The sequence below is a fragment of the Lepisosteus oculatus genome, chromosome 22 (assembly GCF_040954835.1).
Source record: "Lepisosteus oculatus isolate fLepOcu1 chromosome 22, fLepOcu1.hap2, whole genome shotgun sequence".
Taxonomy (NCBI): domain Eukaryota; kingdom Metazoa; phylum Chordata; class Actinopteri; order Semionotiformes; family Lepisosteidae; genus Lepisosteus; species Lepisosteus oculatus.
The window spans coordinates 278,019-301,448 of record NC_090717.1 but is presented as its reverse complement, the minus strand read 5'-3'; the positions used below and the strand labels follow the sequence as shown (position 1 = coordinate 301,448).

The 23,430-nt window shown below is 48.9% G+C and overlaps 2 protein-coding genes across 4 annotated transcripts; one reads left to right on the top strand and one right to left on the bottom strand.

Annotated features, from left to right (window-relative positions):
- Window positions 1–4,149: 4,149 nt before the first annotated feature.
- On the top strand, window positions 4,150–11,709 carry hnf1a (HNF1 homeobox a). Of its 3 annotated transcripts, XM_069182157.1 has the most exons (10): window positions 4,151–4,527; window positions 7,247–7,446; window positions 7,546–7,729; window positions 7,807–7,991; window positions 8,130–8,254; window positions 8,341–8,527; window positions 9,105–9,287; window positions 9,850–9,968; window positions 10,701–10,797; window positions 10,937–11,709. In XM_069182157.1, exons 1-10 carry the CDS (start codon window positions 4,253–4,255, stop codon window positions 11,065–11,067), a joined length of 1,686 nt encoding a protein of 561 aa, XP_069038258.1. In that variant the 5' UTR covers window positions 4,151–4,252; the 3' UTR covers window positions 11,068–11,709. The 3 variants fall into 3 exon arrangements, with proteins under 3 accessions (XP_069038257.1, XP_069038258.1, XP_069038259.1); XM_069182156.1 differs by having other exon boundaries at window positions 4,150–4,527; window positions 7,247–7,729; XM_069182158.1 differs by lacking the exon at window positions 7,546–7,729 and having other exon boundaries at window positions 7,247–7,414.
- Window positions 11,710–11,764: 55 nt separating this feature from the next.
- On the bottom strand, window positions 11,765–22,016 carry c22h12orf43 (chromosome 22 C12orf43 homolog). The gene is made up of 6 exons (XM_069182159.1): window positions 21,875–22,016; window positions 20,992–21,046; window positions 12,999–13,097; window positions 12,855–12,919; window positions 12,663–12,759; window positions 11,765–12,537 (listed from the first exon to the last, which is right to left on the bottom strand). Exons 1-6 carry the CDS (start codon window positions 21,990–21,992, stop codon window positions 12,153–12,155), a joined length of 819 nt encoding a protein of 272 aa, XP_069038260.1. The 5' UTR covers window positions 21,993–22,016; the 3' UTR covers window positions 11,765–12,152.
- Between the last annotated feature and the right edge of the window lie 1,414 nt (window positions 22,017–23,430).

Below are 23,430 nucleotides of genomic sequence, written 5' to 3'. Positions count from 1 at the left end.
CTCGTGAGCTCTACCTAGCGTTTCTTACCTTTTGTCTTCTTGGAATTTGACTCCCCCTTTTTTCCCCTTCCGAATACGGATCTCGTCTTCCTCTTCGGATTGTTTGCCACCAGTGTCTACACCAGATTATTACCTACCTTCCTCTTTTCGACCTTGACTCCGTCTCATGTTTTGGATAGTTTGCCTCTAGTGCCTTTACCTACCTTTCGCCCTCTGACTACGATCTAGCTCCTTGTTTTGGATTGTTCGCCTTCAAACCTGCCACCTTTTCCTGCGTCTGCATTGGATCCTGATCACCTTTTCAGAGTAGCGTTACACTAGTTAAATCTGCTACTTTTTGTTTCCCTGTTTCTTCCTCCAAGGAGCAACCCAGCAGAATCCACTCCGGTCTAATTGTTTCCACTGATTATTTTCCTTTCAAAGTATTTTTATGGCACTGGCTTGCCAGCCTCCCCTCACTGTCTCGGCTAGGAGCTCCACTTTTCTTTATCAGACAGTCTCCCTTCCACCTGTCTGCATCCTCTCTCCCTCTCTAAATTCACTGATCTGGCCAGGCAGAGCTTCCATAGAAAGGTCTTCAGAAGTGTTTCCACTTGTCATCCTGCTAAACAGTAGCTGCAGCAAAGCAGTTCACACATCATTTGTCATCAAAATGTTCGTTCGGTAGCAGAGGTCTGTACCCTCCCTGATGTGGAAATCCTAAACTATTCCAGGTGCACAAAGCTTTTTGATGACTCACGCAATTACTTAAATGACCTCTGTGTCCTGTATTGTTTCATGGATATAAAGAGATTTAATAATAATAATAATAATAAACGTATTATTATTATTCTCAAAGCGCTTTACAGAATGACAACAACAATAAATAAAAAGAATACATAAGATAAAACAATTACAATATACAGAGGAGACCGTGGATGGTGGTACTAAGAAAAGCAGAGGGGTGAAGAATAGAACCAGTTAAGTAAAGGCTTTTCTAAAGAACAGGGTTTTGAGTCTGGATTTGAAGGAGTTTAGAGAAGGTGACTCTCTGATATCCTTGGGCAGAGAGTTCCAGAGCTTGGGGGCATAACAGGAGAAGGCCCTGTCACCCATAGACTGTAGATGGGCCTGGGGGGACAGTAAGGAGACCAGAGTTAGAAGAGCGGAGGTTGCGAGGTGGGGAGTAGGGCCATAATAGTTCAGACAGGTGCTGAGGTGCCGAGCCATGTAGAGCCTTATAGGTGAGCAGGAGGATTTTAAAGTCCACACGGAATTTGACCAGAAGCCAGTGCAAGGACTCCAGGATAGGAGTAATGTGATCACTTGCACTAGACCTGGTCAGGATTCTGGCTGCTGAGTTTTGGACGTACTGCAGTTTGTTCAAAGTAGATTTAGATACCCCAGCAAGTAGAGCATTACAGTAGTCAATTCAAGAGAACATAAATGTGTTGATCAGCTTTTCAGCCAGAGTTAGTGATAGCATAGGATGTAGTCTAGCGATATTTCTGAAGTGAAAAAAAAAATGTTTTGACAGTATGCTGCACATGTGGGTCGAATGTTAAGCCAGAATCGAATATAACCCCAAGGTTTTTCAATTTAGATTGAAGCTCAAGTATAGAACCATCTACAGATAGGGTTACAGGACTGGCTTTACGAACTTGATGGGGGGTGCCAATAAGCATGACTTCAGTCTTGTCGCAGTTAAGACGAAGGAAGTTTTGGGTCATCCAAATTTTTATGTCGGAGATGCAATTAGATAGAATAGAGACAGCCACATCAGTGTCAGGTTTGGTATGGATGTATATTTGAGTATCGTCAGCGTAGAAATGAAAGCTGAGGCCATGTGATCTTAAAAGCTGACCAAGTGGAAACATGTAAATGCTGAAGAGCAAGGGGCCCAGTATTGAGCCCTGAGGGACACCAGACTTGACAAGACCAATTTCAGACCTGTACCCATTAAGAGAGACAAAGTGACAGCAATCAGTGAGGTAAGACTTGCACCATTTGAGAGCAGTGTCAGAAACTCCAGAGACAGTCTCAAGACGAGAAAGTAAGATGTTATGGTCAACAGTGTCAAAAGCAGCACTGAGATCAAGAAGGATGAGTATGGAAAGAGAACCAGAATCAAAAGCTATTAGGAGATTGTTGGTGACTTTGACCAGGGCAGTTTCTGTGTTGTGAAGTTGACGGATGCCAGATTGGAGAGGTTCGAAAAGGTTGTTTGTCATGAGGTGGTTATGTAACTGAAGTGTGACAGCACGTTCTAGAATTTTTGCAAGAAAGGGTAAGTTGGAGATGGGGCGAAAATTGTTAAGATTGTCGAGAGCCATGTTCGACTTTTTTGGCACGGGGGTAATGGGAGCAGTTTTGAGGACCGTTGGTACAATGCCGGTGCTCAAGGATTGATTTATAATATTGAGGACAATGGGACAGAGAGAAGAGAAACAGGACTGGAATAAAGTGGTGGGAATGGGATCTAAAATAGATGTGGTGGGTTTCATGCGTGTAACTAGTTTATTGAGGGATGCTAAGTCAAGAAGAGAGAAGCTGGAGAGGAGGGAACCAGAGAAGTTGGATGAGGAGGGAGGAGGTGTGGAAATGATATGTGTAGTGGAGAGAATGTGATGCCGGATGGTGTCAATCTTAGAACTAAAGAAATCTAAGAATGTGTTGCAAAGTTGCGATGAGGCAGGTAATGTGGTGGGGCAGTTTGGCTTGAGCAGTCTGTTGATGGTGGAGAAAAGATGTCTGGGGTTGTTTTGGTGATTTTCAATGATGTGAGAGTAGGTGGATCTAGCAGACTCTGTAGTAACCTTATATTCAGACAAGTAATCTCTCCAAACCTGATAATGTACATTTAGGCCAGATAGACACCACCTACGCTCAAGTTTGCGAGAGGCTGCCTTCATGGATCACAGATGGTCGTTGTACCGGGGGCAGGGCGAGAGAAGGAGATGGTTTGAGTTTTTAAAGGAGCAAATGTGTCGAGGGCAGATAAAAGAGCACTGTCAAGTAACTGTATTATGTCCTCTAGAGGGTCAGAGGAAGAGAAATAAGATAAGGAGGACAGAACAGAATTTGAAAACCTTGGGTGATCAATTGATTACGGAAATTTACAGAGTGTGAGGGGGGAGTGTTAGAAACAGGTAATTCCAGATTGAAGAGAATGGCTAAGTGGTCAGAGAGGCCTAGATCAAGGGGAGAACAGTGGGAGACAAAAGAGTCATTTGCAATAATAGTTAACATATTTTTCTTTTTTTGTCGTCGCATTTTTTTTCTGATTTCTTCCACCAATAAAAAAACCATTCACTCGTCATTAAAATATTCACTTAAAAAAAATGTGTATATCATTTGTGATTTGTCACATCACTGGTTGGAGTATATCAATGATCCAGCTTCTGGTTCAGTTAATAAACTAGTTGCTCAATGTCAGATGTCCTTGGTGGAATGACCCAGCAGGCACTGTGCCAACAATCTCTTCCAGGTCAAAGGCATCACCTTGCCCCTCACCCTCAGTGACTTCTGGATTCTGTTCTGCCCACTCCATCTCAACCCCGGTCTTGAAGTGTACAATTCATCTATTTTTATACCTTAAGTGGTCTGATTTTGTATTTTATTTGATCAAAAGTAGCTCTTTTTCAGTCTTAGTTTACAAAAGAACACAGCCACAGAATTTTCCCCAAGATTTGATTCTTAGAAGCTGTGAAATACACCCATGCTGTTGGTCCAAGGACGTGTCAGGTGACCACTGGCGGCCAAAGCCTACAACCGCACCCTGCGCAGTTTCGCTTCTAAGAAGTTATGGTGGCGTGTGCTCCCTCTTGTGGTTCCATGCAAAACTGCACCAGCTGCATCGAGTACATTTTCTCAACAGGGTGCCATGATGTACACAACTGTCTGTAACATTGTTCTCATCAAGCACTGGAAGCTGGCAAGCTCATCCAGCCACCCAGGAAGGTGCAGTTAGAGCTCACGATTTGCGTTTCACCATAAGAATTGTGTACATTGATACGGAAATGAGCATGGTCAGTTTGTTGGGAAATTGAGGGAGGGCCAAGACTCACTCACCTGTCAGTGTGTGTGTGTGTGTGTCAGCCTGTGTTTTACAGCTGCCCTGCTCTTTGTCCTGTGCAGGCGGGGGGGGCGGGGGAGGGTGCGAAGTTCACTCTGTGCCGAGTGAGGAGGGGAGACCAGTCAGGACAGGCGGACAGGCGGACGGGCTGTGGCTCCGGCGCTCCGGCACACACAGGAACCAGCCCCGCGGCCGGCGATGGCAGCAAGGCTGACAGGCTTGCAGGAGCAGCTGGTCTGGGCCCTGCTGGGGTCCGGGCTGTCGCGGGACATCCTGATCCAGGCGGCCGAGGAGCTGGAGCAGGCCGGGGGGGGGCTGGGGGCCGAGGCGGGCGACGGGGGCCCTGTGGAGGGGGAGGGCGACAGCTCAGAGGAGGGAGAGGAGGAGTTTGCCCCCCCCATCTTCAAAGAGCTGGAGAGCCTGAGTCCTGAGGAGGCAGCAAGGCAGAGGGCAGAGGTGGAGCACCTGCTACAGTAAGAGCCCCGCTCCTTTCACTCTCTCCTCTCTCCTCTCTCCTCTCTGAGCTCCGCTCCTTTCACTCTCTCCTCTCTGAGCCCCGCTCCTTTCATTCTCTCCTCTCTCCTCTCTCCTCTCTGAGCTCCGCTCCTTTCACTCTCTCCTCTCTGAGCCACGCTCCTTTCACTCTCTCCTCTCTCCTCTCTCCTCTCTGAGCTCCGCTCCTTTCACTCTCTCCTCTCTGAGCCCTGCTCCTTTCACTCTCTCCTCTCTCCTCTCTGAGCCCCACTCCTTTCACTCTCTCCTCTCTCCTCTCTGAGCCTCACTCCTTTCACTCTCTCCTCCCTCTGAGCCCCGCTCCTTTCACTCTCTCCTCTCTCCTCTCTGAGCTCCGCTCCTTTCACTCTCTCCTCTCTGAGCCCCGCTCCTTTCATTCTCTCCTCTCTGAGCCCCACTCCTTTCACTCTCTCCTCTCTCCTCTCTGAGCCTCACTCCTTTCACTCTCTCTTCTCTCTGAGCCCCGCTCCTTTCACTCTCTCCTCTCTCTGAGCTCCGCTCCTTTCACTCTCTCCTCTCTCTGAGCTCCGCTCCTTTCACTCTCTCCTCTCTGAGCCCCGCTCCTTTCACTCTCTCCTCTCTCTGAGCCCCGCTCCTTTCACTCTCTCCTCTCTCTGAGCTCCGCTCCTTTCACTCTCTCCTCTCTCTGAGCCCCAGTCCTTTCACTCTCTCCTCTCTCTGAGCCCCGCTCCTTTCACTCTCTCCTCTCTCTGAGCCCCTCTCCTTTCACTCTCTCCTCTCTCTGAGCCCCGCTCCTTTCACTCTCTCCTCTCTCTGAGCCCCGCTCCTTTCACTCTCTCCTCTCTCTGAGCCCCTTTCCTTTCACTCTCTCCTCTCTGAGCCCCAGTCCTTTCACTCTCTCCTCCCTCTGAGCCCCGCTCCCTTCACTCTCTCCTCTCTCTGAGCCCCTCTCCTTTCACTCTCTCCTCTCTCTGAGCTCCGCTCCTTTCACTCTCTCCTCTCTGAGCCCCGCTCCTTTCACTCTCTCCTCTCTCTGAGCCCCGCTCCTTTCACTCTCTCCTCTCTCTGAGCTCCGCTCCTTTCACTCTCCCCTCTCTCTGAGCCCCAGTCCTTTCACTCTCTCCTCTCTCTGAGCCCCGCTCCTTTCACTCTCTCCTCTCTGAGCCCCGTTCCTTTCACTCTCTCCTCTCTCTGAGCCCCTCTCCTTTCACTCTCTCCTCTCTCTGAGCCCCTCTCCTTTCACTCTCTCCTCTCTCTGAGCTCCACTCCTTTCACTCTCTCCTCTCTCTGAGCCCCTCTCCTTTCACTCTCTCCTCTCTCTGAGCTCTGTCCTGAGTGCCTTCTCCCTGTGCCTTCACTGCCAGGTCAAAACTCCCAGAAGAGCTGATGCTGAGACTGAGATATGTGTAGCTGGATGTGTGCTCCAATGTGTTGTTGAGTGTGAATTTATACCTGTTTCCCTGAGGTCTGGCTTTCTCCTAGAAAACCACAACACTGGTCTTGTCCAGATTGACTGTCAGCGCCCAGGTCTGACAGTACTGCTCCAGCAGTGCCAGGATCTGCTGCAGCCCCTGTTCTGTGGGCGACAGCAGGACCAAGTCATCCATGTAGAGCAGGAACTTGATGTCTGTGTCATGTAGTGTCACAACATTGCTCAGAAATGAAAGCTTAAATTCAGGCATTCATGATACTGCAGTATACCTTCTCCCAGTTACTGTTCACACAGGTGCCCCGGAAGCTGATAGGGTCTGTCTCCACTCTTATAGGTGGACATGATCTGTCCTTGATCCCAGACCTCAGGGAAACACCCAGCTCACAGGACAACGTTGAAGAGATTGAACAGAGATGCTCCTGCCCCTCTCTCTGTCTCAGGGTGGTTGTTAATTACTCACTCCTCTCTTGTTCCCTGGTTAACAAACCTTTGATCACTAACCAGCGTGCGAGTTTGCAGGAAATCCCTCCCCTGCATCCAGGACACATGTATGAGCACACCTTGGATTCGAACCCAAGTCTGAGGGGTCAGTTCTAATGGAAGGTAGTGTTAGAGAGGTGTGCTGGCTGTGCAGGTGACCTGGAGATGAACACTGGAGGAGCCAGAGGAGCTGTGTGAGGTGTTTACCAGGAAGAGCCTCCGAGCTGGACTTTGACCTGCAGCCTCTCTCTTATCTCTCTCTCCGCAAACATGCTGCAGCGCCTGGGTGATTCTCACACATGTCAATAAACACACTGAGGGCCACCGACTCTCTGCCCCCCGTCTTTCTGCCCTGGGTCTCTCTGCCTCCTGTTTCTGAGCCCCGTGTCTCTCTGCTCTGCATCTCTCTGCCCCTCGTCTCTCGGTGCCCAGTGACTCGGTGCCCTGAGGCTCGGTGCCCCCCGTGACCCGGTGCCCTGAGGCTCGGTGCCCTGAGGCTCGGTGCCCCCCGTGACTCGGTGCCCTGAGGCTCGGTGCCCTGAGGCTCAGTACCCCCCGTGACTCGGTGCCCTGAGGCTCAGTACCCCCCGTGACTCGGTGCCCTGAGGCACGGTGCCCCCCGTGACTCGGTGCCCTGAGGCTCTGTGCCCTGAGGCTCAGTACCCCCTGTGACTCGGTGCCCTGAGGCTCGGTGCCCCCCGTGACTCGGTGCCCTGAGGCTCGGTGCCCTGAGGCTCAGTACCCCCCGTGACTCGGTGCCCTGAGCCTCGGTGCCCCCCGTGACCCGGTGCCCTATCTGTGAGCAGGGAGGACCCCTGGCAGGTGGCCAAGCTGGTGAGGAGCTACATGCAGCAGCACAACCTGCCGCAGAGGGAGGTGGTCGACTCGACGGGGCTCAACCAGTCCCACCTGTCGCAGCACCTGAACAAGGGCACGCCCATGAAGAGCCAGAAGCGGGCGGCACTCTACACCTGGTACGTTCGCAAGCAGGGCGAGATCACGCAGCGTAAGTACCCCCGTGCGTCCCCGCCGCGGACCGGGCGCCGGCAGCAGCTCCCTCCACTCTCGGCGTCAGCGGCCGGCCTCTCTGCCCTCTCCCTGCCAGAGTTCAGCAACGCCAGCCGCGGCCTGCTGGTGGGGGAGGAGCCCGAGGAGCCGGGCAGCAGGAGGCAGCGCAGGAACAGGTTCAAGTGGGGCCCCGCCTCCCAGCAGATCCTGTTCCAGGCGTACGAACGGCAGAAGAACCCCAGCAAGGAGGAGCGGGAGAGTCTGGTGGAGGAGTGTAACCGGTGAGGAGGGCGGGTGAGTGGAGGGGCGGGCCCGCAGAGAGACCCTCCAGCGCCTCACCATCGCCCTCTGTCCCCAGGGCAGAGTGCCTGCAGCGCGGGGTGTCCCCCTCCCAGCTGGCCGGGCTGGGCTCGAACCTGGTGACGGAGGTGCGAGTCTACAACTGGTTTGCCAACCGCCGTAAAGAGGAGGCCTTCCGCCACAAGCTGGCGCTGGACAGCTCCTACCCCGGGCATTCTGGCGGCACGGACAGCCCCAGCCATGGTAACCCAACTCCCTTTGGCTCGCCAAAGGGCCTGACCCCCCTAAAACTGAGCAACCTGCCTTTCCTGGAGCCGAGCAAACTGTCAGCGGCTTGCTGCCTGCCCATAACCCTCTGCTGCCTCTCTCTCTCTATGCCAGGGGTGAAGTACAGCCAGCCGACGGCCAATCAGAACATGGCATCGAGCGGAGATCACCATGGAGACAAGAGCATGGGGGGGCGGCTGGAGGTCAGCCATGCCCTGCTGGAGGCGCCGTGCAGACCGGTACTTGTCGACTCGAGCCCCGGGTGCAGCAGACCCCGTCATGTACCGGCCTGTATCTCTAACTGCCCTCCCCCTCTCCCTCGCAGGTCTCAGTGTCCACAGCAGGCGCAGGGGCAGGTGGGGGCTCTGGCGGGGGCATGCTGCCCCCAGTCAGCACCCTGACCGCGCTGCATGGCCTGTCCCCCTCTTCGCCCACCCCCGCGCAGGGCCTGATCATGGCCTCGCTGCCCAGCGTGGTGAGCCTGGGGCCAGGAGAGTCCTCGCTGCTCATTGGTAACCACAGGCATCTCACTGCTTGACACCTGTCTACATAGCAGCCTTTCTCTAGTCTGAAGGGAGTGTCCACACTGACAGGCTGGAGGAACTGAGTCTCTTTAGTCTGAAAAGATTGTCCCACACTGACAGGCTGGAGGCACTGAGTCTCTTTAGTCTGAAGGGAGTGTCCACACTGACAGGCTGGAGGAACTGAGTCTCTTTAGTCTGAAGGGAGTGTTCCACACTGACAGGCTGAGGGAACTGAGTCTCTTTAGTCTGAAGGGAGTGCCACACTGACAGGCTGAAGGAACTGAGTCTCTTTAGTCTGAAGGGAGTGTCATATACTGACAGGCTGGAGGAACTGAATTTCTCTGGTTTTGACTTTTGTCATCTCAGTGGACTTCTTCAGAAGAAACTGTCAACAGAATAACATACAGTATTGGACTAATCCGTTACTAACAATCAAACCAGGTATCTTTTTTGTAATCAGTAATGGTCTTCCAATTTTTAGTGCATCAGTCTCTCAGTGCCTCAGTGTGCAAGTCTGTTAGTTTGATCATCTACTGCAGCAGTCTCTCTCTCTCTCTGCTCGTAGGTCTGGCCTCCACTCAGCCCCAGACTGTCATTAACAGTGTCGGGGGTGGGCTCACCACCCTCCAGCCAATCCCTTTCCAGCAGCAGATCCACACCTCCCACCAACAACCTATCATGCAGCAGTTCCCAAGTCACATGGGCCCAGGCTCCTTCATGGCTACCATGGCTCAACTATCCCCACACGGTGAGTCCGGGACAGGAGAGAGGGTGCTGGAAGGCCAAGGTGTGAGAGTCTCTGGGATGAACTTCCCCGCCAAATTGTTGAACCCTGTTCTCCGGGATCATCCAAGAACCAGCTAGCTGAGATTCTGGGATTGATGAGCTACTGAGTGATGAAAGTAGCAAGAGGAGTTGATTCCACCTCTGGCTGCCTCTCACGATCGTATTTCTCTGAACAAACTCAGGTCACTGTACTTTGTCCCTGAACTGCGCCCCCTCCTGGTTCAAGGTCTGATGCCCCTGTTGGTCAGTCAGAGCTAGACCCCAGTTGAGAGTTTTAGCTCAATGCTTCTTTTACAAAATGTCTTTCCACAGGAATAACCAGCAGATCTTTTTCACGAAGTATCCCATAAACGATGGAGCCATTTGTTCCTTCCTGTTGGACAGTAACAGGGAACACACACAGATACCACCCTTGTGTAGACAGCTCCACAGAGCCATCAATAAGTCAAGTAACCGTCAAACGAGACGTCTGTTAAGCCCAGCACCTGCCATCGCAGTGACACAGTCTGCTGTCTCTCCCCCAGTGTATGGACACAAGCCTGAGCTGCCCCAGTATCCCAACTCCAGCCTGTTCCCCCAGGCCATGGTCATCACCGACACCAGCGGCATCGGCACGCTGGCCAGCCTCACTGCTGTCAAACAGGTAACAGCTCACCTGAGGCACACAGTCAGACACGGCAGTCTATATACACACCAACATGCCCAGCACAGGTAATAACACACCTGTACAGGTAACAGCACACCTGAGACACACAGTCAGGCACGGCAGTCCATATACACACCAACATGCCCAGCACAGGTAATTACACACCTGTACAGGTAACAGCACACCTGAGGCACACAGTCAGTCACGGCAGTCTATATACACACCAACATGCCCAGCACAGGTAATTACACACCTGTACAGGTAACAGCACGCCTGAGGCACACAGTCAGTCACGGCAGTCCATATACACACCAAGATGCCCAGCACAGGTAATAACACACCTGAGGGGTAATAACACACTTGAGGCACAGAGTCAGGCACGGCAGTCCATATACACACCAACATGCCCAGCACAGGTAATTACACACCTGAGGGGTAATAACACACCTGAGGCACAGAGTCAGGCACGGCAGTCCATATACACACCAAGATGCCCAGCACAGGTAATAACACACCTGTACAGGTAACAGCATGCCTGAGGCACACAGTTAGAGATAGTAATAACAACACTTCACGCACACCTGAGACAGGTATCAGCTCGCTAGTAGACGCACAGATATCCCATCACAGCTGAAACAAGTCACACAGGGAAGTCATGGGACACCTGTCCAAGTCTTGACCACGGTCTGACCATGACGAAGGTGTTTGCTGACTGACCTCTTCATGCAGATTCTGACCATGGATCCCGAGAGCCAGTCAGATCCGGCCGTCCACATGGTCTCCCAGCAAGACTCGCTCCACCTGCACACCAGCTCACCTGTCACAGGTAACACACCTGACACTCTGCCAGGGTTATGGCGAAGTAATCAGGGGTATCCCAGTATTATCGTCATGGCTCAAGCTGGGATACCCCAGTGTCCTGAGTGGCCTGGCTCTCCTGTCTAACCCTCTCGTTCTGTGCGCAGTATCCTCAAGGAGTCTTGAGCTGTACCACACCTCCCAGCCCAGCGAGCCCCCACCTCCTCACCTCCTCTCCCCTGAGCCTGGGGACATCGACTCCTACATCCCTGCACAAATCGTCTCTTCTGCACAGTAGCCAGGCTGAAAAGAGCTACCTCTGGACCTCCAGGGGGAGCCACTGAGGCAGAACAGCTGCCGAGACAGAGCAAGGAGCATCTCAGTGGCTCTGTCCCCCGTCCATCATCGCAGATCTGTGCAGGATGTACCCCCCCTGGAATCTGCCCAGCCTGGCCAGCAGGATGTATCCCCCCCTCTGGACTCTGTGCCAGTCTGGCCAGAAAGATGTATCTGCGCCTCTGGAATCTGCCCAGTCTGGCTAGCAGGATGTATCAGCACCTCTGGAATCTGCACCAGTCCGGCCAGCAGGATGTATCCCCGCCTCTGGAATCTGCACCAGTTCGGCCAGCAGGATGTATCCCCGCCTCTGGAATCTGCACCAGTCCGGCCAGCAGGATGTATCCGCTCCTCTGGAATCTGCCCAGTCCGACCAGCAGGACACTCAGACACTCTGTGCCAGCCCCGGGAGCTGACACTGGCCCACAGAAGGAGCTGTAGGAGTGCAGTGAGCCCACCACCGTGCTGGCAGAGCTCAGCCAGTCACAAGCTGCAGTGTGGGCTCTCCTGGCGGTCTAGCTGAGACTCTGGGACGCCTGCTGCCCATCTGCTCATCTGACTAACAGCTTCTTCCCGATAATAAATTAATTCTGGAATCCCTTAACTATCATTTTGTTATTGTAACATGTTAAATGAAATCAGTTCTGAAATGCCTACTATCCAAAAAAGATATTATTTATTTTCGATGGCATGAGAATAACAGGATTAAATTCTGGAGGGTTGTAATCTCACAACAACAGGCACAAAACAGAGCAGACACCAACACAGCAGCACTGGAGCTGGCACAACCAGGCCAGTACATCACGCAGGGCCTGACAAGGGCTCTTCTCCCTTCCTCTTCCTCACACACACAGACCCCCACTGCGCAGCGTTCCGGGAGACTACGGGTCAGGCCTGAGCACAGCCTGGAGCACGGGCCTGAGCATGGCCCTCAACAGACCAACATGCAGACCTGAACACAAGCCTAAGCACAGGCCAGAGCCCGCACATCTGTGCGCTGTCTGTCGGCCTGCAGGGCTCGTGTCCCAGGACAGGAGAGAGAGCTCGTCAGTCCGCCAGCAGCGCCTCTTCATCACCCCTCCTCCTCCTCTTCTTCTTCTTCTTCTTCCTTGTGCTCCCGTCCCGCGACCCTGGCGGGGGGGTGCTCCCGTGGGGAGTCTGCTCCTCTCCTCTCTCGCCCTCCACCCTCCTCCTCCTCTCCCTCTCCGGACGGACGGGGTGCAGCACTTCCGTTCTCTCCTCCTCCTCCTCACTCGCACCCTCATTTCCCTTTGGCCTCAGCTTCTTCTTCCTCTTCTTCTTCCTCTTTCCCAGGCTCGCCTCACCCTCCTCCCTGTCCTGGGGCATGCTGGGACAGACGGAGCACCGCAGGAGGTCTCCGGGCGAGACGGCGGCTTCTCTCACCCTGGACTCCAGCTCAGAGTCCGACTCACTGCGGGAGAGAGGGGAACAGTTACTGAGAGAGAGAGGGGCAGTGGGGGACAGTGGCTCAGGGGGGCACACAGTGGCCAAGAGAGGGGGGGACGGGAGCACACAGTGGCAGACACACAGTCTCACCTGGAGCTGGCGCAGGGGTGTTGTGAGGCTGCAGGGCGCGAGGCCTCTGTAGGCGCGCTGGGCAGGCCGGGCACGGAGGTGGAGAACAGCCGGAAACCTGGAGACACGGAGACAGAGGGACACAGATGCCAACACAGCTGCTTGCCCACGCAGGAGAACACACTCACGCTGGAAACAGCCTGCGCCCCTCACCATCCTCTGCATCCGGAGTGGTTCTGTCAGTCCAGGGCTCCGAGCTCTTCGCCTCGGTGATGCAGCTGCAACGACACACAATTGGGTGTCAGCAAGGGACCCTGGATTGATCTGGGGCGCCTCCCAGTCCTGCCCAGGGCTCACCTGTCCAGCAAGGCTCCCAGCTTCTTGGCAACATGAGCCCGGAACTCAGGGGTTGTCTGGAGCACATTCCCATCATGCTCATGGGCATCAATCTTCACACTGCAAAACATCCCAGGGAAGTGTGAGAGGGCAGAGCAGGGCAGCAGGAAGTGTGAGAGGGCAGAGCAGGGCAGCAGGAAGTGTGAGAGGGCAGGGCAGCAGGAAGTGTGAGAGGGCAGGGCAGGGCAGCAGGAAGTGTGAGAGGGCAGGGCAGCAGGAAGTGTGAGAGGGCAGAGCAGGGCAGCAGGAAGTGTGAGAGGGCAGGGCAGGGCAGCAGGAAGTGTGAGAGGGGAGGGCAGGGCAGCAGGAAGTGTGAGAGGGGAGGGCAGGGCAGCAGGAAGTGTGAGAGGGGAGGGCAGCAGGAAGTGTGAGAGGGCAGGGCAGCAGGAAGTGTGAGAGGGCAGGGCAGGGCAGCAGGAAGTGTGAGAGGGCAGGGCAGGGCAGCAGGAAGTGTGAGAGGGGAGCTGATTCGGATGTCTGATAAGGTTCACTAAATGTATATGTTAATTTCATGAGTGTTTTCATGTCATTTCCTGACATAGTCATAACTTGGATAACAAGTTGAGTTACTTTTTTTTTCTTTTCGAGTTGAATAATCCGGCATGAGCCTCCGCCAATTTTGACAAACGCAGACGTATTGGTTAATTATCCAATCAGTCACCTCGGCAACAGACTATTTAAAGCTATTTAAGAATGAATCCCCTTATCACCAGCAGCCAGCAGCTACATCACCCTGCAACTCACACCTGACAACCCACTGAAGCCCAGCAGGTGTGAGCCTGGCCAGTACCTGGATTGGAGACTCCTGGGAAAAACTAAGGTTGCTGCTGGAAGAGGTGTTAGTGGGGCCAGCAGGGGGCGCTCACCCTGCGGTCCATGTGGGTCCTAATGCCCCAGGATAGTGACGGGGACACTATACTGTAAACAGGCACCGTCCTTCGGATGAGACATAAAACCGAGGTCCTGACTCTCTGTGGTCATTAAAAATCCCAGGGCGTTTCTCGAAAAGAGTAGGGGTGTAACCCGGGCGTCCTGGCCAAATTTCCCTTTGGCCCTTACCAATCACGGCCTCCTAATAATCCCCATCTCTGAACTGGCTTCATTACTCTGCTCTCCTCCCCACTGAGAGCTGGTGTGTGGGGAGCGTTCTGGCGCACTATGGCTGCCGTCGCATCATCCAGGTGGGGCTGCACACTGGTGGTGGTGGAGGGGATCCCCATTACCTGTAAAGCGCTTTGAGTGGAGTGTCCAGAAAAGCGCAATATAAGTGTAAGCAATTATTATTATTATCATCACGGGGCTCAGTCTTGGTTTACCAGTGGAACTCTTTTTCCTTGCCATTAAGTGCAATCTTTGTGCATTCGATTTCCTGATCCTTCGGCTTCTCGATCTGCGTCTGTCACGATTTGGCTAAGTAAAACTGGCTTTTGCTAAACCAGAGTTTTTGGCTTTCGACCAGGTTCTGCATAGAGTCCTAGATTTACCGTGGCTACAGTGTCGTAACAGCGAGAGGGGATCAAGCAACCCACAAGTGGAGCAGCTGCTCGACATGGATGCTGAGCCCAACACTCCAGAAAAACCTCTCATGAAGAGGATGAAAGAGGAGCCGTTTCTGCTTGAAATGCAGAATAATATCGTGGTGCTCCTCTCCAGGAAAATTAATGAGAGATCAGATCATCTGGAGGACTTAATTCGAAAGAACTCGATAAGTATCAAAACCTTAACAATATCAATAAAGTTCACGTTGAATGAAGTAAAGGACTTAAAGCCTGACATGAAAGCAGTGAAGGAAGTGACTAAGACAAAGGAACACAAAACAGCTGAGCTGGAGCAGAGGTTACACGAGGCGGGAGATGGAACCTGAGGCTGCATGGTGTTCCCGAGGAGACGGAGGAGGACATCAAACACACAGTGATCGACATCCATGGAGCTGTGGTTCCAAAAGAAGGACAGACTTCAGACTGATGGCGATACTGTCCACAGGCTGGGACAGAAGGAACAAAGCAGGAATCCGAGAACAACGATTATTCAGTTCACCGGTAGATCTACTCGGGATGTGCTCTGGAGACGAGCGAAGACCTGCATGATTTGACCAAACGAGGTTTTGCAAGAGGTTTAATGCAGAGACACATGCTTGTTCTTCGGGTTTGAATATCTGTAAGAGTAAATGGGGCAGTGATGTTTGGTAATCATTTGGTAGTAATCATTCTGCGGGGGTTACAATATTAAAGGGTACATTTAAAGGTAATGTTATTAGTAGTAAAGCTCATCAATTTGGCAGATGGATAATTATTACAGTGGCTCTTGATGGGAAAATGTTTTGCTGGGGATGTTTTCCAACAATAAGCAATATAATAGCAATTTGTTTCTTGAAGTTGAAGTAGAGATAAATAAAATGAAAGACAAGTTTCAGGATATTGAGATTATTTTAGGGGAGATTTTAATACAGTTTTTGATGTTGTGATGGACAGATTCCTTATACCTGCTAGATCATCCCCTCCTGATATGGAGTTGTACAGGATGTCAAGGCTGAGGAATTATTGATGTATGGAGATTTAAACATCCAGGACTAAAGGAGGTCACATGATGTAATAAGGACAGGTCTAAACAGTCAAAAATTAATTTTTGGTTAATTTCAAACTCATTAGAAGGACAGATTAATAAGGCCGCTATTGAATCATCAGTACCGATTGATCATAAAGCAATTTATCTTTCTGTTAATTTGAGCAATAATGATGATCCTAAAATGTCTAAAACTTACTGGGAAAATGAAATTATACAAACATATTGGAAGTGGGCTCAATTAACAAATTCATACAGCAAAAATTGGGAATTTATTCAATATAAGATAAGATCAATTGCTATTAAAAAAGTAAAGAAGTTGCAAGATCTAGTAGAATAAAGAAAGAGGAAATTTAGGCAATTTGTGATATTATTGATGATAGCAATATTGATCAAACAGCTGCATGTAAATGAGCTACTCCGCAAGCTGAATTTGACAAACTATGTACACAGAAAAGGCAAACGGAGCTTTTGTTAGGTCCAGGAGATGATGGTTAGAGGAAGGTGAAAAAAACTCAAAATATTTGTATAATTTGGAAAAAAAGATTGGAGAATATACATCTCTTAGTAAATTTAACATAGTTTGCTGTGAAACTCACAGCCCCATAGAAATCTCAAAATATGTATCAGATTTTTATGGTAAGCTATATGCTAGTAAGGAACGTTCTAGAGATAAAATGTGTGATTTTTTAAAATCCTTAAAAGAAGACATAAAAACCATAGATAAAGAGTTTAAAGCCATCTGTGATAAAGAGATATCCATTCTCGGAATTAAGAAAGGTATGAGTAAGCTCAAAGTGGACAAATCTCCTGGTAATGATGGCCTTCCCACTGGAATTGTATAAAACCTTTCAAGATGATCTGGTTGAATTTCTTCAAGGAATCAATTGACAAGGGAGTCTTACCAGCCTCGATGACTCAGGGTTTAATAACTATAATCCCAAACCCAGATAAAGATCCCTTGTGGCCTATTACTTTGATTAATAATGATGGAAAGATTCTTGCATCTATTTTTGCAGGGAGGCTGAAAACAGGCCTTGACTCAATTATTGATGAGTCACAGTCAGGTTTTATGAAAGGAAGACATATATGTAACAATATTCGATTTAGTTGATTTTACAGATTACAGCGAATTTATTATTCAGGACATCTTTATTTTATTTGTGGACTTTTATAAGGCCTTAGACAATTGAACATTCCTTTATTTTTGAGACCTTCAACTTTTTTAGCTTTGGTGAATATATCCAAAGGTAATTAGAACACTGTACAACAAAAGTAATAGTTCTGTTAAACTGGCTCATGGGACCTCAAACAGATTTTAAATTGATTGGGGGAATTCGACCCATTCGAAGGATGCCCCATAAGCCCATTCCTGTTTTTGTTGGTTACACAAGTTATGGCTACTCATATTAAAAGCGATGTGTTTCAGGGTATTTAAATACAGGATAAAGAGATTAAGTGTTCCCAACTGGCTGATACAACACGTTTTTTAAGGAACCATACGGAGGTTGAGAAGGCAATTAAGTGCTTACAGGTTTTTTCCCTCTGTATCTGGTCTCTCTTTAAATATAAAAAAATGTAAACTCATGGCTCTTGGGAAATGTGACGTATTATCCATATGCAATATTCCAGTAAAAGATGTAGTTGAATATCTCGGTATTAAGATTTCCAAAAATCCAAAAATTAGAAGGGATCTAAACTTTTCTCTTGTTATACAATCATTAGAAAAAAAACTGACTCATGGTTGTTAAGAGACCTTTCTTTAAATTATTGAATACTTTTGTCTAAGTCTGAGGGTTTATCTCTCCCATGACAGCCCACCAGGTGAAGAGAGAGTGGAGGAGGCTTCAGCAGGGTAAGGCCACAGGACCAGATGGCGTCTGTCCCAGAGTTTTGAGGGCTTGTGCTGACCAGCTGAGCAGAGTGCTCCAGCACCTGTTCAACCTGAGCCTGCGCTTGGAGAGAGTCCCTGTGCTCTGGAAGACATCATGCCTGGTCCTGGTACCAAAGAAAGGTTGCCCCACCGTCCTCAAAGACTATAGAACGGTAGCACTGACTTCTCAAGTCATGAAGACACTGGAGAGGCTGGTCCTATCCCACCTGAGACCCCTAGTTAGCTCATCACTGGACAGCCTGCAGTTCGCCTACCAGCCCAGTGTTGGTGTGGAAGATGCAATCATTTACACGCTGCAAAGGGCCTAGGAGAGGGTTGGCAGCACTGTGAGGATTACATTTTTCGACTTCTCCAGTGCCTTCAATACTATCCAGCCCTTACTGCTAGGAAGGAAGCTGGGGGAGATGCAAGTGGGCAAGTCCATGATCTCATGGATCACCGACTATCTGACAGGCAGGCCACAGTCTGTGAGACTGTAGAACTGTGCGTCTGAACAGGTAGTGAGTAACACAGGGGCTCCTCGGGGAACAGCTCTTTCTCCATTCCTCTTCACCATCTATACTTGGACTAAGTACAACCCAAAGTCGTGCCACCTGCAGAAGGTCTCAGACAACTTTGCAATTGTGGGATGTATTGAGGGTGGGCAGGAGGAAGAGTACAGGGAACTGGTCAGCAGCTTTGTGGTGTGGGGAGAACCACCTGCAATTGAATGTGGCAAAGACAAAGGAGTTGGTGATAGACATCAGGAGGAAGAGGGTCCAACCTACACCTGTCTACATCCATGGGAGTGGCGTGGAGATAGTGGACTCATACAAGTACCTGGATGTGCACATTGACGATAGACTGGAATGGACTAAACACTGAGACCATCTACATAAACTCTACTTCTTGAGGAGGCTCAGGTCCTTCAATGTGTGTAGTAAGATGCTCCATATGTTCTATCAGTCGGTTGTAGTGAGTACCATTTTCTATGAAGTGGTGTGCTGGGGCTCTGGGATTAGAGCAGGGGATGCTTACAGGCTGAACAAACTTATCAAAAGAGCCAGTTCTGTCATTGGGTCTGATCTAGACACCCTGGAGGTAGTGGCTGAGAGGAGAATGGTGTCCAAATGAATGGCCATCATGGACAACGTCTCCCACCCCCATGACATGCTTGTGAGAATGAAGAGCACGCGCCACAATAGGCTGATCCAACCACGGTGCAACAGGGAGCGCTACAGGAGGTCATTCTTGCCTTCTCCCACAAGACTGTACAACTCATCCACTGTGTGTCTGGACAGGGGCAACACTGGCCTGTTTTTGGACTAAAGATGAATTTGTGCAATATATTCATAATGTACAATACATCTTCTTGTGTACTATACAATCTGGTTTGTTTTGTATCTTCTGTACTGTGAGCAAATCTGTATACTCCATTTGTTTACTTTTTACTGCACTTCTCACTGACTGTACTGACTGTATTGTGTTGTTGTATTATTGTATCATTTTGTCACACTGTGCTGTGCTGTGCTGACTGAGTCAGGCTGCTGTTTCACTGCAATTTCCCTCACGGGATTAATAAAGGATCTATCTATTATCTTAAAAAATATATTTTTTGTCGTCCACAGACAGAAGGGGGCTTAAATGCTTTAGATTTTAGGACATCTAATGCTGTTTTTAAGATAATTATTTTAAAATTATTTTAAAAATAAGCAAAGTATATGGTATATAATTCCTAACTTACTATTTCAAGAAGTAGGGGGTATAGAGTGTAACTTTGACGTTGGAAAACTCCCCTTGAAACTTGCCAGTTTCCATAAACAAGTACTTCTTACATGGTCACGTATGTATAAACATAATTTCCCCCCTCATAGATTTACCATCTGGAACAATAGATATATAAAAGTTAGAAACAAAACTTTATTTTTTGAAAATCGGGTCAAAAGTGGTATAATTTGAGCTAAACAATTAATCAATGTTAATGGTGAAATATATAATTACACCAACTTTGTTAACAGATATAATATTTATATGAATTCTGATCAATATTTCACTGTAATTAATGTGAACCCTAGGGAAGTATTGACTCTTTTAAGTAATAGCAATAGTAGTCCATTAGAAACTATGGAAAAATATACAGCTTATATCAGACTACAAGGAAAGGATATTTTGAGTTTTGGATGTAATAAGCTTTTAAGATCCCTGTTGCAAGTTGACAATATCCTCGCAGTTAGAGTATATTGGAATTCCTCATTTGGAAAATGGATTGATTGGGAAAAAAAATTGGATGATGTCTAATAAATATTGTAGAACTAATAAGGTTAAGGAGGTTTCATATGAAATAATTCATTGCATTTACCCTGTAAAGACCCTTGTTGTGCAATATTAAAATTAATATAGATGATAACTGTGTTTTTTGACAAAACAGCTCTGAAACTATTCAGCATTTATTGTGGTTATGTCCCAAGGTAAAAAGCTTCTGGATTGATTTGCAAACTTAGATTAAAGAGGCCAATATTGATAAACGTTTTAAAGAATGTTATGTTGAATTTCAATCCCATTGGAAATAATTAAAAAAATGTGTGTAATTGACTTAATTATTTTACTGGCATGTTATTATATATAAAAAAGTGAAAGGGTCTGGAAAGAGTCCGATGTTTGAAATTATAATATAATTATAATTGCTTACACTTTTTCTTATATATTTTTCTTTTTCTTTATATGACACTTATATAGCACTTTTCTGGACACTCCACTCAAAGCACTTTACAGGTAATGGGGTCCCCTCCACCACCACCAATGTGCAGCCCCACCTGGATGATGCGACGGCAGCCATAGTGTGCCAGAATGCTCACCACACACCAGCTCTCAGTGGGGAGGAGAGCAGAGTAATGAAGCCAGTTCAGAGATGGGGATTATTAGGAAGCCATGATTGGTAAGGGCCAAGGGGAAATTTGGCCAGGACGCCGGGGTTACACCCCTACACTTTTCAAGAAACGCTCTTGGATTTTAATGACCACAGAGAGTCAGGACCTCGGTTTTACGTCTCATCCGAAGGACGGCACCTGTTTACAGTACAGTGTCCCCGTCACTATAGTGGGGCATTAGGACCCACACAGACTGCAGGGTGAGCACCCCCTGCTGGCCCCACTAACACCTCTTCCAGCAGCAACCTTAGCTTTCCCAGGAGTCTCCCCTCCAGGTACTGACCAGGCTCACCCTGCTGGGCTTCTGGGGGCTGCTGGTGGTGAGCTGCAGAGTGATATGGCTGCTTGCTAAGACATAAATAGATGAAATAGACGTAAAGGCTTATTTGCAGACTATTTCGAAATATAAAACCATGAAAGCAGTGCAGACTTTATCTTTAAACCTTTTTCATAATGTGTGTTTGTATTGTAATACGTACCCCTGACATTGTTTTTTGATATGTTATGTTATGTACTCTTGTTTGTATTGTATTTCTGTTCAAATAAAAAGCTTTAAAAAGGGGGGGAGCAGGACTGAAGAGGTGAGACATACCGCCGGCTTGCTTGTTCCACAGGCACCCCACTCCTCTGCTCCCCAGCACCTCCTCCTGGGAACACAGCATCACAATGGCCATCAGCCCACACAGCTCCACAGACAGCCCCAGCAGTGTGTGGCCTCCCACTCCCAGTGCACAGCAGTCTGATCCACTCCAGGGTTTACCTGCCTTTTTGCTCGGATGAGCAGTGTGGAACTCACAATAAAGCCCGGACTGAGCACACTGCTGCGCACTGGGAGTCTTCCTGCAGGTCTGCCATTCATCCAGAGCACCAGGGCCAACCTGTCAGCTCCAGGCAGAGCAGACCTGTGCAGTCAATCTAAAACTATCGCATTGCGAAGAGAATCATTCACGCCGTTAACAAGCAAGCGAGCATAAGCAGGAATTACAAAGCAAAGTACAATATAAAACGGTATATATTGATTAACCAGACACAGGTACTGTACAAGACAGACCGGCTCATCTCGAACTGTAGACAGAACGCCGCACAGCATCTCGGACGAGATGAATGATATTAGAGTATTAATAATCATCATCATCATCATCATCAATTGAGCTTCCGATTCGGTCTGATTCCCGCATCAGGTGTAACTGGAGAGTTTAAGAGATACTATGATGTGCGACTTTTGCACGTCAGAAAATACTGGAAATGATCAAGGTCAGTAATTTCGCATCAGTCCTTCCGGAGATGAAAAAACATTAAACATGCTGAAAAGGATATTGGGATCTTTCCTTCAGCAGACATATTAAATGTTTAAGGGATGCAAACTGACATCGTTGAACAGTACCACATTCGTCAACACGCTCACTCCAGCCTCTGCCAGCACACCCGCACCCTGCAGTACCAGGCTCAGGTCCCGAACAGACGGTTTTCCGTACCCGGCTTTCGGACAGTAGTCCCATTAGTTTCAAAGGTCCAAGCTGCCTCCCGGAACCTCTCCTCGTCCTCCTCGCTACTCGAATCCAGCTCACTCCGTGCAGCACTGGGAGACGCCATGTTGAATTTTCCCACCGCTTTTGAAGCGGAAACGAAACATACTGAGGCATTCTGGAAGATGTAGTCTAGATGTAGAAAACTGCACGTGACCGCGACTTCCATGATCCCCCAAGTGCTCTACAACTAAACAAAAGAGACGGGTGCACACCTATTGACACATTAAATTACACAGCATTAAAAGCTGGAGTATAAAAGAGAGTTTACGAGATAGTTGTCCAGATTATCACCAGTTCACTGGTACAGAGGACTGTTTGAATGTATGAAGGTTTATTCAATTGAGTTCAATTCAAGATGCTTTATTGGCATGACCGATGAGTACAATCAGTGTTGCCAAAGCAAAAAAATAAAACATGAAACAAAACAAAAGATAAAATAAAATCTACAGACATATTACACACATTTACAACAAAGACATATCATAAAATTCCCTCCTCCTTCTCCCAGTAGGATCGGGACCCGCTGTGACTCTGGCAGGTGTGGGAACTGTGGGATTAGATTTCTGAATTTAGGGAAGACTGTTTCTCTAATCCCAGAGTATCTGTCACAGTGCAGTAGGAAGTGCACCTCTGTCTCTATTTCTCCCCACTGGCAGTGGGAGCACAGCCTGTCTTCTCTGGGCAGCCAGGTCTGCCTGTGTCGCCCAGTTTCTATGGCCAGGCTGTGGTCACTGAGCCTGTACTTCGTCAGGGTCTGTTTTTCCTTGCTGTTTCTTATCTTGGTCAAATATTCAACTAGTGTTTATTGCTTGTTTAGGGTTCTGTAGCATTCCAGTTTATGTTGTGTTTGTGTGTGTGTGTGTCCCAGTGTGTGAGATATTGCTGTTTGGTCTGTGCTGTGATGTGGTTGAGTCTGGGTTGTGGTGCTCTAGCAGTGTTGTCCTGAGGCTGGTTAGTGTCGTTGTGGCTCAGGTCAGTGAGCCTCAGGACCACCTGGCTCAGGGGGCTCTGTTTTGGGCTCAGCTCCTGGCTCAGCAGGGCTTTGTGGTGGTAGGAATTTAGGTCGCTGTTTTTTAGGTGTAGCCAATACTTTAATACTCTTTTCTGTATGTTTATCAATAGTGGGTACTGGCCTAATTCGGCCCTGCACCCGTTGTTAGGTGTTTTTCTCTGCACAGGGAGGATGTTACTACAGATCTCCATGTGCAGAGTTTCTGTGGGGTGTTTGTCCTGTAGAGGTTTGATGGGTTTACTGAGACAATTATTAATTGTAGCAGTAATCACGAGGTGGTTCGTTGTGGCTTTTAGAAAATCAATCGTCAGAACAACTAACAACGCACACACACGCGTTCAATACACAAGATACATTTATTAATATAAATTGTGCACCATATACTAGTCTGCCTGGATACAAGCGGCAGACCTTACTGTGAGGGTTATCAATATACAAGGTATATAATCTCGAAGAGATGCAAAAACAAAGAGATACACAACAGAGAATA

Bases quoted from the DNA above. Each gene is read 5' to 3' on its own strand.
- hnf1a (XM_069182156.1), top strand. From the start codon at position 4,253: ATGGCAGCAAGGCTGACAGGCTTGCAGGAGCAGCTGGTCTGGGCCCTG. The intron at 8,255-8,340 runs GTACTTGTCGAC...TCTCCCTCGCAG, and splicing joins TGGAGGCGCCGTGCAGACCG to GTCTCAGTGTCCACAGCAGG. The intron at 9,288-9,849 runs GTGAGTCCGGGA...TCTCTCCCCCAG, and splicing joins GGCTCAACTATCCCCACACG to TGTATGGACACAAGCCTGAG.
- c22h12orf43 (XM_069182159.1), bottom strand. From the start codon at position 21,992: ATGGCGTCTCCCAGTGCTGCACGGAGTGAGCTGGATTCGAGTAGCGAG. The intron at 12,920-12,998 runs GTGAGCCCTGGG...GTGTCGTTGCAG, and splicing joins CTGGGAGCCTTGCTGGACAG to CTGCATCACCGAGGCGAAGA. The intron at 12,538-12,662 runs GTGAGACTGTGT...TCTCTCCCGCAG, and splicing joins CACCCCTGCGCCAGCTCCAG to TGAGTCGGACTCTGAGCTGG.